Source organism: Oryctolagus cuniculus, chromosome 11 (assembly GCF_964237555.1).
Source record: "Oryctolagus cuniculus chromosome 11, mOryCun1.1, whole genome shotgun sequence".
Lineage (NCBI taxonomy): Eukaryota > Metazoa > Chordata > Mammalia > Lagomorpha > Leporidae > Oryctolagus > Oryctolagus cuniculus.
This window is the reverse complement of record NC_091442.1, coordinates 28,773,250-28,789,160: the sequence shown is the minus strand read 5'-3', so window position 1 is coordinate 28,789,160 and position 15,911 is coordinate 28,773,250. Positions and strand designations below refer to the sequence as shown.

The following is a 15,911-nucleotide window of genomic DNA, read 5'->3' as shown; positions in this document are numbered from 1 at the left end:
CTGGATCTGCCGAATGGTCCCCCTTTGCAGCAAGAGCTGGGCTTTTTCATCTTTTGTCAGGAAGTCCTTGGCTGTCTTCCCTTTCCTCCAGGGTGGTTATAACTGCAAGGAGGTGGTAACTGCAGGCCAAGGGCAATTCTCTGCAGAAGGAGGAAGCTGTGATCTGAGATCAACCAAAAACTCACTCACAATAGCTGGGGTTGGGTGTACCGAAGGGTTAAGGGGATCTCGATAGAGCACCAGCAGCACTTACTACATGGCTAATGAAGGATCAGATCAAAATAAAATTACTGTACTTTCTTTAAACATCCATGACAAACACTGCTGTTTATCTCCTAATATGCATTCTTCCCTATTTGTTTTACCAAAAGAAAAACAAACATGGTAACTTGTTCAATAATTAGCTGTCAGGAATAAAAACTACATTTCTCAGATTCCCTTTTTTTTTTTTTTTTTTTTTTTTTTGACAGGCAGAGTGGACAGTGAGGGAGAGAGACAGAGAGAAAGGTCTTCCTTTTTGCCATTGGATCACCCTCCAATGGCCGCCGCGGCCAGCGCGCTGCGGCTGGCGCACCGTGCTGATCCGATGGCAGGAGCCAGGTACTTATCCTGGTTATCCTGGTCCCCCATGGGGTGCAGGGCCCAAGCACTTGGGCCATCCTCCACTGCACTCCCTGGCCACAGCAGAGAGCTGGCCTGGAAGAGGGGCAACCGGGACAGAATCCGGCACCCCGACCGGGACTAGAACCCGGTGTGCCGGCGCCGCAGATGGAGGATTAGCCTAGTGAGCCGCGGCGCCGGCCCTAATTAGGTTCTGATATCTCTGATATGACATGAAAGCAAACACATCACCTAGGCACTTCCAGGAATCTTCCTTAAGAGAAAGCTGGTATCACTTGGCCTCTTTGCCTTTTCTGCCATCCTGCTGGCTTTAATGCATATGTGATGACTGGAGCAGGAACACTCATCTAGGACTGTGTGGCATCCTAGGGAATAAAGGCCGGTGGAGCCCCTGTCCCTGGAAGGGGCCCTGGTTTTTGAAGTTATTGTGAACCATAAACTACTGCACCTTCTACATAAACCAAACTACCGTTAATTAACTTTTGCAGGGTAAAACTTATGCACAGAGTAATGTAGCCCTAACAAATTCCACACTCAAGCCAGACTGAAAATGAATTTAATAAGAAAAAAGGTAGTTTATGGTTGTTTCATCAATTTTTTTTTCATTTCCATTTTTCTTTTTCTAGTTTGCCAGGGAAAGTATTTTAGACTGAGTTTGCTGGGTGGGACAGAAGCAACTTTCTCCCTTGCTACCCACTAGATAGGGATTTGTTTTGAATGTGTTTTCATCTCTTCCTGGGCCATTTGTATTTGTTTGTAAATATCATTTGCTCATATTCTATGGGGCTGTTTTTATATTTTTTCAGTAATCTGGAGATGCTTCTTGTTTATTTGAAAAATTAAACATGTGAATAGGAACAAAGGCTAATGTAACACCCCCCAATTGCCCACATGTCGTGTTTGGATGAAACCCTGGCATTGCAGATAAAGATGTCCTCACTAGGTTCACCTTAGCAATCTCAGAGATAGATAACCTCTCTTGTGTTTTTATACTTTTGCTGCAATGTATACTATTCTTTTGGTTATATTTATTTTAATGTGCATTAATGATGTCACATTCTTTTGTAGCTCATTGCACCTTTTGCGTCTGAAATTTATCCCTAGTCATTCATTTTAATTGTTATATATTACATTATATGATTATTCCACATTTGATTCCCCCCTTGGTGGATAGTACTCCCCCATTTTACTATTACAAACAACATACCTCACACATCCTGATATGCAAGAGTTTCCTTAGAAGTAGAATTTCTAGGTTATAGGAGTATGTGTGTATCTTCTGTTTTAGTAGGTATTACTAAGTTTCTGCCAATTGATACTCCCACTAGATGTGTATGAGAGTTCCCATTTTTCCATATCCTGGCAACACTATGTAATCAAAAGCTTTAAATTTCTTTTCCAAATTAATGGATGTGGTAGTAACCCATTGTTTTATTTTTCTTCTGCCACATTACTAATGAGTTTGAGCACGTTTACATAATTTTTATTGCATGTCTTCATCTGTGAATTGCCCATTTTAAATCTTTGTACATTTTTATATTGAGATATTTTCACTTATTGTTTTATAAAAGTTCTTTTTTTATTTATTTTATTTGAAAGTCAGAGTTACACAGAGAGAGGAGAAGCAGAGAGAGAGAAAGAGAGAGATCTTCCATTTGATGATTCACTCTCCGATTGGTCGCAACGGCCGGAGCTGCGCTGATCCGAAGCCTGGAGCTTCTTCCAGGTCTCCCACATGGGTGCAGGTCTTCTGCTGCTTTCCCAGGCCATAGCAGAGAGCTGGATTGGAAGTAGAGCAGCTGGGTCTCAAACTGGCACCCACATGGGATGTCAGCGCTTCAGGCCAAGGCGTTTACCCACTGCGCCACAGCACCGGCCCCTATAGAAGTCCTTTGACATATTCTGTCAGTAATATTCACTGCAAGTATCTTTTCCTTTTTTTCCTAGTGTGTAGCTTGCTTTCTTAAAAAAAAAATTTATTTTGATATAATTCACATACCATAAATTAGTCATTTAAAGTATGAAGTTCAGTGGGTTTTAGATATGTCCAGAGTTGTGCGAGCATCATACAATCTAATTTTAGAGCATGATTATCAATCCCCAACAAAACTCCATACTTATTAGTAGTCATTCCCTGTTCTCTCTCTCCCTCAAGTCTCTAGCAGCTACTCATCTATGTTCTGTCTCTACAGATTTGCTGATTTTGGATCTTGCATATAAATGCAGCCACACACTACATAGTCTTTTCAGCCGGTTTCTTTCCCTTAGCATAATGCTTTCAAGTTTCATCCATGTTACAGCCTGGATAGTTAACTTGGTTGTGCTGACTGTTGTTGCACAGATGTTCTGAATTTTGATTTGGTCAAATATATCAGTCCTTTATTTAGATATATGATTTTTTAAAGATATCATGTAACTTCAAGTTTTTGCTTTTCTTTCTTTAAAAAAAAATGAGAGGCAGAGAGACAGAAGACAAGACAGAGAAACAGACAGAGAATCCTCATCTGCTGGTTCACTCCTGTACCCAGAGCCGGGAACCCAATCCAGATCTCCCACGAGAACTGCAAGACTCCAATGACTGAGCCATCACTGCTGCCTCCCCAGGTCTATGCTAGCAGAAAGTTGGAGTTAGGAGCTGGAGCTGGGTATTAAACCCAAGTTCTCTGGTGTGGGACACGGGCATCTTAAAAAAAAAAAATTATTTGGGGCCAGCATTGTGGCATAGAGGGTAAAGCCACCACCTGCAACCTTGGCATCCCATATGGGTGCTGGCTCTAGACCAAGCTGCTCCACTTCCTATCCAACTCCCTGCCAATGTGCCTGGGAAAGCAGCAGAAGATGACCCAAGTTGTTGGGCCCCTGCACCCACATGGGAGACCCGGATGACATTCCAGGCTCCTGGCTTTGGCCTGGCCCAGCCCTGGCTGTTGCAGCCACTTGGGGAGTGAACCAGCAGATGGGAGATCTCAGTCTCTCTCTGTCTCTCCCTCTCTCTGTAACTCTGCCTTGCAAATTAATTAATTAATTAGTTAAAAAGAGAGAGAGAGAGAGAGAAATTTCTTCCATCACTGGCTCACTCCTCAACTCCTCAAATGCTTGGGCCAGGCCAAAGCCAGGAGCCAGGAGCCAGGAAGTCCACCTGAGTCTTTCATTTGGGTGACAGGGGCCCAAACACCTGGGCCATCTTCTGCTGCTTCCCCAGGCACATTAGCAGGGAGCTGGATCCAAAGCAGAGCAGCTGTGACATGAACCAGCTCTCTGTTGTGGGAGACCAGCATCGCAAGTGGCAACTTAACCTGCTGCTCCACAATGCCAGCCCCAGGACATGGGCATCTTTAACCATCAGGCTGAAAGCTCACCCCATAGTTTTTGCTTTTCATATTTAACTTATCTGCAGCTATTCTGTATACAAGTCAAATCACTATTTAGTGATTAACACACCAATTTCCCGACTGATTTGTAATGCCCCATTTATTTCACAACAGGGGTCTGTTTACCTCTACCTGTTCCATTATGATAATTTTATGGTAAATCTTAGTTACTAATAGCTTTATAACAAATTCTGCTATTTGCTAGGGCATGTAACTTTGTTAGTAATGACCTTAAGTACCTTTTTTTGTACTTTTTTTTTAAAAAGATTTATTTACTTGAAAGGCAGAATTACAGAGAGGCAGAAGCAGAAAGAGAGGTCTTCCATCTGATGGTTCATGTTCCAAATGGTCGCAACGGCTGGAGCTGCGCGGATCCAAAGCCAGGAGCTTCTTCTGGGTCTCCCAAGGACTTGGGCCATCTTCTACTGCTTTCCTAGGCCACAGAAGAGAGCTGGATTAGAGGTGGAGCAGTCACGACTCGAACCAGCGCCCATATGGGATGCTGGCACTGCAGATGGCAGCTTTACCTGCTACGCCACAGTGCTGGCCCCAAGAATCATATTATGTCTCCCTAACAACATTCTGTTAGGATTCTGTTGGAAATTGTATTTAATTCTTAGAGTAATTTGGGAAAAGTGATATTTTAATAAACATTTTAATGAGCATAGTATATCTTATTTCTTACTCTTTCTGTGTTAGTTTATAGTCACTCCTCCTGCTGCTCAAAAGCAGACGTAAGATATGATTTTGAGGGCAAGAACCGTGCTTGGGACGCAATCCCGGGAAAAGCCACCAGGAGGGTGCAAGTAGGCACCTGGAGCTTAATCGTGCTGGGAAAGAGCAGCTTGGAACACGTGCCTCAGAGTTGTCCCACCTGAGGAGTGAGGAGCTGGGATATTCACCCAACTCCTCTCTGTCACTGATTGAAGATGCCCATCAACCATTAATTCTGCAGCCCTTCTAGCCTGCTGACTGTGGAAGACGAGCCAGCATGCAAGAAAGTGAAGTGCTAAGGAGCACCAACAATATTTGCTAAACTACCAAAAGGTGTTCTGAAAATTCCAAATATTGGGGCCAGCGCTGTACCATTGAAAGCTAAGCCTCTGCCTGCAGTGCCAGCATCCCATATGGTTGCTAGTTCAAGTCCTGGCTGCTCTACTTCCCATCTAGGTTTCTATTAATGGCCTGGGAAAGCAGTGGAAGATGGCTCAAGGGCTTGGGCCCCTGCACCCATATGGGAGAACCCGAAGAAACTCCTGGCTCCTGGCTTCAGATCGGCCCAGCTCCTGCCATTGCGGCCATTTGGGGAGTGAAACTGGGGATGAAAGATCTCTCTATAACTCTATCTCTCAAATAAATAAATAAAATCTTAAAAACAAAACAAAAAAAACACATTGCTTAGGATACCTGCATCCCATATTAGAATGCCTTGGGTAAGGGCCGGCACTGTGGCATAGTGAGTAAAGCTGCCACCTTCAGTGCCGGCATCCCATATAGGCACAGGTTCAAGTCCCAGCAGCTCCACTTCCAATCCAGCTCTCTGTTATGGCCTGGGAAAGCAGTAGAATATGGTCCAAGTCCTTGGGCCCCTGCAACCATGTGGGAGACCTGGCAAAAGCTACTGGCTTTGGATTGACCCAGCTCTGGCCATTGTGGCCATCCGGGGAGTAAAGCAGTGGATGGAAGACCCCTTTCTCTGCCTCTGCCTCTCTGTAACTCTGCCTTTCAAATAAATAAATAAATCTTAAAAAAAAAAAAAGAAATCTCAGAAGAGAGATCAATACTGAATATGGAAATGAGATCAACAGATAGTTAAAAGTGTTCTTTAAGAAAGAAAGAAAGAAAGCAAGCAAGCAAGCAAGCCAGCCAGCCAGCCTGGGTTTGGGTATTGGCTTCACTGTCAGTTGCAGGTTCCCATTTATGAACACCCTGGGAGGCAGCAGATGATGGCCCCAGTTCTTGAGTCCCTGCCATCCACATCAGAGACTGATTGAGTTCTGGCTCCTGGCTTTGGCCTGGCCCAGCCCTGGCTGTGGTGGGTATTTGGGGAATGAATCAGTGGATGGGAGCTCTCTGCCTCTCAAATAAAGTAAATAAATTTTAAGAGTACAAATCACTGGCATGGCCTGCAGGTTTCCACACACAGCTGTCAGCTCATTTCCGAGTTCTGATCTGAGCCATGCAGAACCACTGTCCATCTGCTCCCTCAGAAGCAAACCCTCGCTCTTTTGCGTTTGTTGTTTTCTCCATTGCTAATGCCATTCTCAGAAAGCCCCTTCTAAAAGGCAGAGTATTTAGAAACATGGGGATCAGAAAGAGCTGGAATCCAAAGCTCAGTTCTAGCATAGCCAGCTTTTGCTTTGCTTAGCAGGAAATTCAAAGGACGATATGTAGAGCGGGGCTGTGAAGTGGGGCAGGCTTGAGCATTTTTGAGAGAAGATGATGGAATGTTGGGCTGGGAAGGGAGTTCAGGGAGGACTGAGGGGATTTGCTGAGTTGTGATGCCTCTATTGTGGAAATTGCAATGAAATTTGATTTCTCAAAGGAAAAAAAATCTCCTTTGAGGCTTATTTAGGCAGGTCACTTAACCTTGAGCCTCAGTTTTCTCATTTGTATAATGGATCTATTCTCTTTCTTACTTTATGGAATTGCTGTCAAGCTGCGTTAGTTATCGATCATTGAATGACAAATTATCCTCAAACCTAGTGACTTGAAACACCATAAACATTACATGTTCCAAAAAATTTTATTTGTATATTCATTTTTTTAAGTTTTTTTTTTTTTTGAAAGTCAGTTACACAGAGAGAGAAGGAAAGGCATAAAGAGAGAGAGAGAGAGGTCTTCCATCCGCTGGTTCACTCTCCAATTGGCTGCAATGGCTGGAGCTGCACTGATCTGAAGCCAGGAGCCTCTTCCAGGTCTCCAGTGTGGGTGCAGGGGCCCAAGGACTTGGAACCATCTTCCACCACTTTCTCAGGCCACGGTAGAGAGCTGGATCGGAAGTGGAGCAGCCGGGACCCGAACAAGCATCCATATGGGACACCAGCACTGCAGGCGGTGGCCTTACCCACTATGCCACAGCGCTGGCCCCTTTATTTGTATTTATTTGAAAGACAGACAGACAGAGGTCTTCCAAATGCCTGTAACAACTGAGGCTGGGTCAGGCCTAAACCAGGAGCCTGGAACTCATTCTGGGTCTCCACGAGGGTGTCAGGAACCCAGGTTCTTGAACCATCATCTGCTGCCTCCCAGGGTGTGCACTCGCAGGGAGCTGGAATGGAGAGCAGCTCAGGGGCTGGGACCTAAAGTAGGCACTCCAGTATGGAATGTGGGTGTCCCAAGCAGAGACTTAGCTGCTACATCAAATATCTGCCCTTGACCATTTTATTTAATAGTTTTTTGTTTTTGGAATTTGTTTATTAAATTCCTTGCAGATATAATCATTGTTAGGAAACTGGCGCAGTTTTAGCCAGGTGGCTGCATGGCTAACATTAATATATAACAATCATTGTGCCTTTTCATTATAACATAACTTCAACAATGGTCACATAACCTACTTCATCCTTTTATCCATTTAACACTCATTAACTAGAAAACATGCTCAACACTATTATGGGTCAGTAAACTGAACATATTCCAGGTACCTCAATATGGGATATTCCAGGATAAAGTTAACAACCCTGAGAATTGCTCTTCAAATTTGATTTGTTGAGACAAATACTATCTTCAGGATTATGCTGCATCTCTTGATTGATAAACTTAAAAAATGCTGTCCACCGCAAGAAAAAAAAAAAAAAGCAGCAGCATTTTACTATATATATATATATATATATATATTTGAAATGCAAAATCATACACAGAGAGAGAGAGAGAGAGAGAGAGAATCTTCCATCTTTTGGTTCACTGCCCAAATGTCCACAACGACTGGGGGTGGGCCAGACCAAAGCCAGGAGCCTAGAATTCTATTCAAGTCTCCCATGTGGGTAGCTGGGGTCCAAGCACTTGGGCAATCCTCTTCTACTTTCTTGAATGCATTAGTCAGGAGCTGGATCAGAAGCAGAGCAGCCAGGACTGAAACCAGTGCTCTGATATGGGATGCTGTAATTATAAGCAGTGGCTTACAATTAACAACACCAGCCCCTATTTTTATTCCTTTCTTCTTCAGTATTAAACACAATGCTTTCACTTGATTCAATGCTAGAAGAGTACTTAGCAATATCCATGTAAAAGAATAAAATTTTAAGGGGATGAAACCCATTTCAAAAGGTAGTCACGACAAATGCTGTAACAATTATGCACTTCAAGTCAGAATTTCCTTTCTTGTTCCTAAGTCAGGTCCCTTTCAAGAACAGTCTTGACATTAAAGGAATAAATTTCTCTTCATCAATTAGTTCCTCAGTGCACTCAACATTAAGCAATGGAGTGCCTGAATAATACTCTGCTCTTTTTTCTGTTGGCATGCTCCTCTTACCAAAAAGATATTATAAGCTATGAACAAGAAATAAGTATGTTTCCCTTACTGGGTTATTTCAAAAGTCATTAAGAATTTTGGGAGCCTTTTCTTAAGATCAAAAGTATGATTTCAGTGCTTCAAATAAACTGAGGATGCACTCAGCTCCCTATATTAACGATAGTTAATGGGTTTTGAATGGGAAAGAATTGAAGAATGCCAACAAAATCACAAAAATCTCTTAACTGTTCAGTTTGAATCATTACAATTGCTTCAGTGTCAATAGAAAGGAAACCAGATGCTGTTTGAGCAGCAGAATGTGAACAGGACAGTCAACATCTTTCATGGACTCATTCAAGCTTTATCTCAACTTTAAATAAACATTGTGCAAACAGCTACCACAATTTCATTTGTATTCCCTCCAACTAAAGCAGTATGATTTTTCTCAGTAACTCCCAACTCAATAGGAAAATCTGCAAAAATTTGCTCTTGTTCCTGAAATCTCATCTGGAAGGAATTTTACTCAAAACAATGTACAAGCAAGGCTTTTTCACAAGAAAGTATCTCACAAGAAGGGGGTAATTTTCTGGCATTGTGATTAGTTGCATCCATGGCTATGTTACTAAAAGGCAAGGCATTTAGAGCTTTTAATAATCCCTGAAACAACAAATGGAGTCTGGGGAGGGCATTGTGGTACAATTGGCTCAGCCGCTGTTTAAGATGCCTGCACCCCTATCGGCTGCTGGTTTGAGTCCCGGCTACCCTGCTTCCCATCCAGCTTCCTTCTAAGGCACCCAGGAAAGGCAGCCGATGATTGCCCAAGTACCTGCGTCCCTGCCACCCACATGGGAGAGCTGTATGCAGTTCCCGGCTCCTGGCTTTGGCATGGCCCAGACCTGGCTGTTGTGGGCATTTGGGGAATAAACCAGCAGATGGAAGATGTCTCTATCTATTTCCCTCTTTGTCTTTCCTGCTTTGTCTTTCAAGTAAGATGAAAATAAATAAACATAAAAAATAAATAAAGTTATTATGTTTTTAATATTGAAGTTGATTTTGTCCTGGCATTTCAAAAATTTGCTTTCAATTTTGGTATCAGAAAATATTCTAAATGATGATGATGATAATACACAGTGTAAGAGATCATTATAACTTCTGCTGCAATTATTTTTATCCTCTTCATTTGAATTTCTCTCAATGGAAAATTGTTATTTTATCACTTCCTTTAGTACAAGTTGAAAAGAATCACACATTTTATGCTTTGCTGTTAGTCTACAGTTTATATTTGGCTTTTCATCATTTTCAGTACTGAATGAATGCTTGCATACTATGCAAATGAGCTTTTCCTCATTAATATGTAAATGTGCACAGTTGGGAAGATTCATCATGACATTCACGCTTGCATTTTGGCGTTTGGGGACAAAACATACACAAATTAAAAATGGGTAACACAGGGGCCAGCACTGTGGCGCAGCATGTTAATCCAAGTTTGTGATGTCCTGCATCACCTATGGGAATGCACTTCAAGTCTCAACTGCTCCATTTCTCTTCCAGCTCCTTAAAGGCCCAGGAAAAACAATGGAAGATAGCCCAAGTGCTTGGACTCCTGTTACCCATGTGAGAGACCTGGAAGAAGCTCCTGGCTCCTGGCTTCAGTTTGGCACAGTTCTGGCCATGGCAATCTCTGGAGAGTGAACCAGCAGATATAAGATTCCTCTCTCTTTATCTTTCTGTCTCTTCCCCCTCTCTCTAACTCTGATTTCAAACAAATAAATAAATATTTAAAAAATAGAATAATAGGGGCTGGCACTGTGGTGTAGCGGGTTAAGCTGCCTCCTGCAGTGCTGGCATCCCATATGGGCACTGGTTGGCTGCTGCACTTCCAATCCAGCTCTCTGCTATGGGCTGGGAAAGCAATACAAGGTGGCCCAAGTGCTCGGACCCCTGCACCGCATGGGAGACCTGGAAGAAGCTCCTGGCTCCTAGCTACTGGCTTCAGATCGGCCCAGCTACAACTGTTGCAGCCAATTGGGGAGTGAACCAGTGGATGGAAGACCTCTCTTTCTCTGCCTCTCCTCTCTGTGTAACGCTGCTTTTCAAATAAATAAATATTTAAAAAATAAAATAAATAGAATAATAAAAAGATGAATGATCTAATTAAAAATTGGCAAAAGATCTGAACAGACATTTTCCAAAGAAGATATACAAATGACTATTAGGCACATGAAAAGATGCTCAACATATTAATGATCAGAAAAAGTATAAATTAAAACCATAGTGAGATACCACTTCATTCACAATGGGATAACTAAAATCAAAGGTGTTAAGGAGGATATTGTTTGTGGGAATGTAAATGGAACAGCCATTCTGGAAAATTATGTGCAGTTCCTCAAAAGGTTCAATGTAGAATTACCACATGATGGGGCCGGTGCTGTGGCATAGTGGGTAAAGCCACTGCCTGTGGTGCCAGCATCCCATGTTGGCTTTGATTAGAGTCATAGCTGCTCCACTTCTGATCTAGCTTCCTGCTAATGACCCAAGTGCTTGGGCCCCTGCACCCACATCAGAGACCGGGAGGAAGCACCTGGTTCCTGGCTCCTTGCTTTGGCTTGGCCCAGCCCCAGCCATTGCAGCCATTTGGGGTGTGAACCAGCAGACTGAAGATCTCTTTCTCTTTGTCTGTCTCTCCCTATCTGTAGCACTGCCTTTCAAATAAATAAATCTTTTAAAAAATAATTACCACATGATCCAGAAATCCACTCTTAAGTACATACTCAAGAGAACCAAACACTTATGTCCACAAATGTTTATAACAACATTAATGGGAAAAATTGGAAACTCAAATATTCATTAATTGGTAAATGGATAAGACATGGTAAATGGAATATTAAACAACTAGAAGGAACAAAATTCCAACACATGCTACAACATGGATGAATCTTTTTAAAAAATTATCTGAAAGGCAGAGTGTTCTAGAGAGAGAGAGGGAGTGACAGAGAGAGTTCTTCTATCTGCTGGTTTACTCTTCAAATGCCTGCAACAAGGCAGGCATGGGGAACTCAGTCCAGGTCTCCCATGTGTGTGGCAGGGACTGAGGTACTTGAGTCATCACCTGCTGCCTCCCAGAGTGTGCATTTGCAGGAAGCTAGTATGGAATCAGAGTTGGACATGAGCTCAGGCACTCCCATACTGAATGTGGGCATAACTGCTTAACCACTCTTAACTTCTCTGCCAAACATCAGGCCCTATTGTCAGTTTTTTAAAACAACTCAAGGGGTATACACCCAGAGTTGTGCAATCACTACCACCATCAACTTTAGAATATTTTATCACCCCAACAAAAAAACCTGCAACTATTAGCAGTCATTTCCCATTTCTCCTCCACCTCCCCAGCCCTAGGCAACCACTATCTTTCTATGAATTTGCTTACTTTGAACATTTCCTTTAATTAAAATCATACAGTATGTGGTCTTTCTGGTTGACTCTTCCATTTAGCATGTTTATAAGATTCATCCAGGGGCTGACACTGTGGTGTAGTGGGTTAAGCCACCGCCTGTGACACTAACATCCCATATGGGCCCTGGTTCGAGTCCTACCTGCTTCACTTCTGATCCAGCTCCCTGCTAACCGCCTGGAAAAGCAGTTGAGGATGCCCCAAGTCCTGGGGCCCCTGCACCCATGTGGGAGATGAGAAAGATGCTCCTGGGCCTTGGCTTCAGTCTCTGCCTCTGTCTTTCAAACAAACAAAATAGCTAATTGCAGTCCTAGCAAAGGTTATAGTAAAAAAAAAAAAGTTTCATGGCTGCATCATTTGGTTCCATTAGAAGTTCAAACCCATACCTAATCATTAATAGAGTGAATTTAAAAAAAAGATTTATTTATTTAAAAGTCAGAGTTATACAGAGGAGAGGCAGAGAGAGAGAGAGAGAAAGAGAGAGAGAGAGAGAGGGTCAATTGGCTGCAAAGGCAGGAGCCGATCCAAAGCCAGGAGCCAGGAGCTTCTTCTGGGTCTCCCACGTGGTTGCAAGGGCACAAGGACTTGGGCCATCTTACACTGCTTTTCCAGGCCATAGCAGAGAGCTGGATTGGAAGTGGAGCAGCTGGGTCTCCAACCGGCGGCCACATGGGATGCCAGCACTGCAGGCCAGGGCGTTAACCCGCTGGGTCACAGCGCCGGCCCCTAACAGAGTGAATCTTGAGTTTAAAACTTCAGACTTGCAGAAAACAAACACCCCCCAATTGAATTAAATATCCGATGCAAAATAAAAATTTCTCATCTGTTTGGAACAAAGAGTTGAAGGGAGAGCCTCGGTGAACAAAGCTAGAGCGGCTCTTATTAAAGGCTTCGGAAAGCCGGGCCCTCAGGGATGGGTGGTCTTTAAGAAGGCGGGGTGTGCAGCGATGGGTGGGCTCTCGGCTGTGTTCGTGGACCACGAAGGACCCCCTGACTCTCGGAGGTCTGCTTGCGGGTGTGAGGCTTTTGCTGATCGGCTATTGTCTGGAGCTCACAGCTTCAAGGATTGGCTGGCTCTCAGAAGCGTGGGGCCGTCCTTGATTTACCAACTTCCAGAAGCGCCGTTAGCGAGTGAAGCCGCTCTTGACTGGTTGATTTCCACGAGCATAAACCCCTGGAGTGAGGCTGTCGCTGATTGGCTGACTTGCAGAGCGTGTGGCGAAGCAACCTCTAAATAATGGTGGGTTTTTGTTCACGACTTGGGACTTGAGCCAAATGTCGTTCTTTTCTTGAACATGAAAAACAAGAATTTTTAATTCCCACTGGCTCCTTTTGGTTTTTCCCTCAGCTAAACTCTAGGAGACCCCTAGGCATGATCAGGTTTTTATTTATGGAGGTAGCGTCAATTCCTGTGGCGGCAAAAAGGCGCAAACTAATTATTGAATATTCACTATAAAAAGATGGAGAGGACATTTCGGGCATCCTAACAAATCAATGCATGACGCAGGGCCAAATTATTACACACACCTTGTAGGTACAAGACGCCTGGCCACCCCGTCAGCGAAGCGTTTCCCCATCCTACACACGAAAAGGCCGGAGCTCGATGAGATTAACTGTCTACGGGCCCGCATTCGGAAACGCGAGAGCCAGGACCTTCCCGGTGCCGGCGAGGGGTCCCCCGGGATCCAGTGAGCCTCTCACGGCTGTGGCCTGGGCACAGATGGGTGCGCAGCGCTACCCGGAGGCCCGCTAGGAACCACCTGGATGTTTCAAAGGTGGGTGCGCCCCTGATACGCTGCAGGTGAGGAAACAGCGGCAAGACACCCGCCTGGAGCCCCGGGAAAGGCGCCAGGCACCCGGACTGGAGCGCCCCGGATCCCGGCTTTCGCTGGAGCCTGGAGCCCGGAGCCCGAGGGGCGGGGGCGGAGGGGGCGGGGCTGCCGCGAGGCCCCGCCCCGGGCGCATCCGTGTGCGCGGCCGGGGGGGAGTCGCGCTGTGCCTCCCTCCTTGATGCGGGCCCTGAGGAGAGGGCAAAGCGACGCGGCGGCAACCCCCGCCTTGGCCGCCCGTGCCCCCACCTCCGGGCCCGAGAGCCTGGGAGCTTAAGGAGTGCGCTGCCGCTGTCCGGGCGCAGCCCCACCTCCCCGAGGCGGCCCGGCGCCCCTGTCGGCGCTCCTTGCGCTCGTCCGCCCCGCCCCCGCTCCGACGTGCCCCCGCGCGCCCGGCCCCTCCCACCCGGCACGCCCCTCCGCCCCGCCCGGCTGTAGCGGGCCTGAGCGACCCTCGCAACGGCGCCGTCCTCCTCCGCCGCCCGCCGCCATGGACGTGTACCCCCCGCGCCGGCTGGAGCTGCCCCGCGCGCGGTCCTCCGGCGGTTCCGGCCGCGGGTCGCCCTCCGTCAGGTACGCGGGGCCGAGGCCAGAGAGGGGCCCCAGGCTGGGGATGCGGGCTGTCGGGGTCCGGCGACGCCTCCCGCCGCAGGGCGTGGCCCGACATGGCTTCCTCGCCGACGGTGGTTTGCTAAACGGCTCGGTGAGGAACGTTTTCCCAGGAACGGCGCCCTCTCAGTGGCTCCTCTGCGGACAGCACCATAGCGGCTGCCTGCGAGACCCCTATTATGACATCCCCATCCCCGCAGTACACTTCTCCCAGGAAAGAGCCCCCTAGAGAGATCTCCACTGGGGCATCCCGTTGGATAACTCCTCTGCTTTCCTCGTGGCATGTATCCCCCGGAAACGGCTATCTCTAGAGACCCCCACACAATAGCTCGCCTGTATAAAACCCCAAATGTCCAAAGCTCCGCCCTACTGGTGGTCTCTCGGGCCTTTGCCCTGCCCTAAGACACCGACACCTCCATGCACACCCCGCTGACAGCACCTCCCCTGTGGTGCGTTTCCCCACCTCGAAGCGCACCCCTTCCTCACTCACTCCACAATGGGGAGCTCGGTTTAGGGGAGCAACACGAAACAGTGAACTGGATCGATGAGGAAGAGGGGTCCAAGAACCCCCGAAAGCGGCGACGCCAGGCCCCCGAGGCTGGAGGCGGCGCCCTTGGTGCTTTGGTGTGAGGTGGGTACGTAGGGGAGGGTTCCCCAACATACCTGGAAGATCCATTTCCAATTTCCGCTCTCTGCGCCTTTGGGACTGACCTTGGTAGTCTGGGCATTGTCTGTCCCCGCTGGGTGGCGGAGGGGTTGCAGCCTCTAGAGACCTTTGAGAGCCTGGGAGAGGGCTAGCAATGAGCTTTAGTACTGCTAAGCTGTCATTAAGGCGGGAGAGGGTTTTGTTTTGTTAGCTTGCGTTTAAAATATCCTAGCCACTTAGCAAAGCAAATACGGTATTGTTCCCCGGAAAGGAAACTGTCAATTCATGTATGAGAATGGCTTTTCCTGTATCCTTGTTATGATGCCTAACGCATTATGTTTTAACTTTTCGTTTGCCAATCTTTTTTGGGATCGGTTGTTTGTTTTATCTAGACCAGATTCATGGAGAACAAGAACTAATTCTTAAAACCCTGTCCCAATTTTACTTCTTGGCATTCCTTCCCATACCCTAGCAACTCAATACAAGTTTGTTGAATGAATAAAGGATGGGAGAGATGGGGTTAGATACTAATGAAACACTGCATTTAGGAATCCTATTAGGTTCTAATTTAGTGAGTGGCTTTGTTTGAACTCCTCAGCGTTTAGTTAAATTCCTTGTGGGCTCGACAATTACGAGTGGTGAGCTGGTCTCCAAACTGACCCAACATTTCTGCCAAACTGTTTCACTGCTAGAAAGTATTTGAACTTTGTACAGAAGTTGCACTGGATGCTTTAGAACCTGGAGCAGCCACCCATTAAATCTCGCTGTAGACTTAGGATGTATCTCAGAGCATCTTGAGTTTGGGATTTTTTTTTTTTTTTAAGATTTGTTTATTTAATTGAAAGAGTTATAGAGAGAAGAGAGGAGAGAGAGAGAGAGAGGGATCTTCCATCTGCTGGTTCACTCCCCAAATGGCTGCAATGGCTGAAGCTGG

At 45.9% G+C, this 15,911-nt stretch overlaps 1 protein-coding gene and 1 long non-coding RNA gene across 7 annotated transcripts in view; one reads left to right on the top strand and one right to left on the bottom strand.

Annotated features, from left to right (window-relative positions):
• Positions 1-2,088: 2,088 nt before the first annotated feature.
• LOC138844325 (uncharacterized) lies at positions 2,089-15,356 on the bottom strand. 2 transcript variants are annotated; one of them, XR_011379969.1, is made up of 4 exons: positions 14,995-15,246; positions 13,000-13,181; positions 4,269-4,425; positions 2,089-2,400 (listed from the first exon to the last, which is right to left on the bottom strand). It is a non-coding gene; the product is annotated as an uncharacterized lncRNA (long non-coding RNA). The 2 variants fall into 2 exon arrangements; XR_011379968.1 differs by lacking the exons at positions 2,089-2,400; positions 4,269-4,425 and having other exon boundaries at positions 12,303-13,181; positions 14,995-15,356.
• Positions 13,543-15,911, top strand: part of DNAAF9 (dynein axonemal assembly factor 9) — a 128,664-nt gene continuing 126,295 nt past the window's right edge. For 2 of the 5 annotated variants that reach the window (XM_051845223.2, XM_051845221.2), the window contains exon 1: positions 14,444-14,962. In XM_051845223.2, the coding sequence (XP_051701183.2) occupies positions 14,876-14,962 (87 nt within the window). In that variant the 5' untranslated portion in view covers positions 14,444-14,875. Of the gene's footprint in view, positions 13,669-14,123; positions 14,296-14,443; positions 14,963-15,911 lie in introns of those variants that run through there. The other 3 variants (XM_051845225.2, XM_070052018.1, XM_051845226.2) reach the window with 3 other exon arrangements.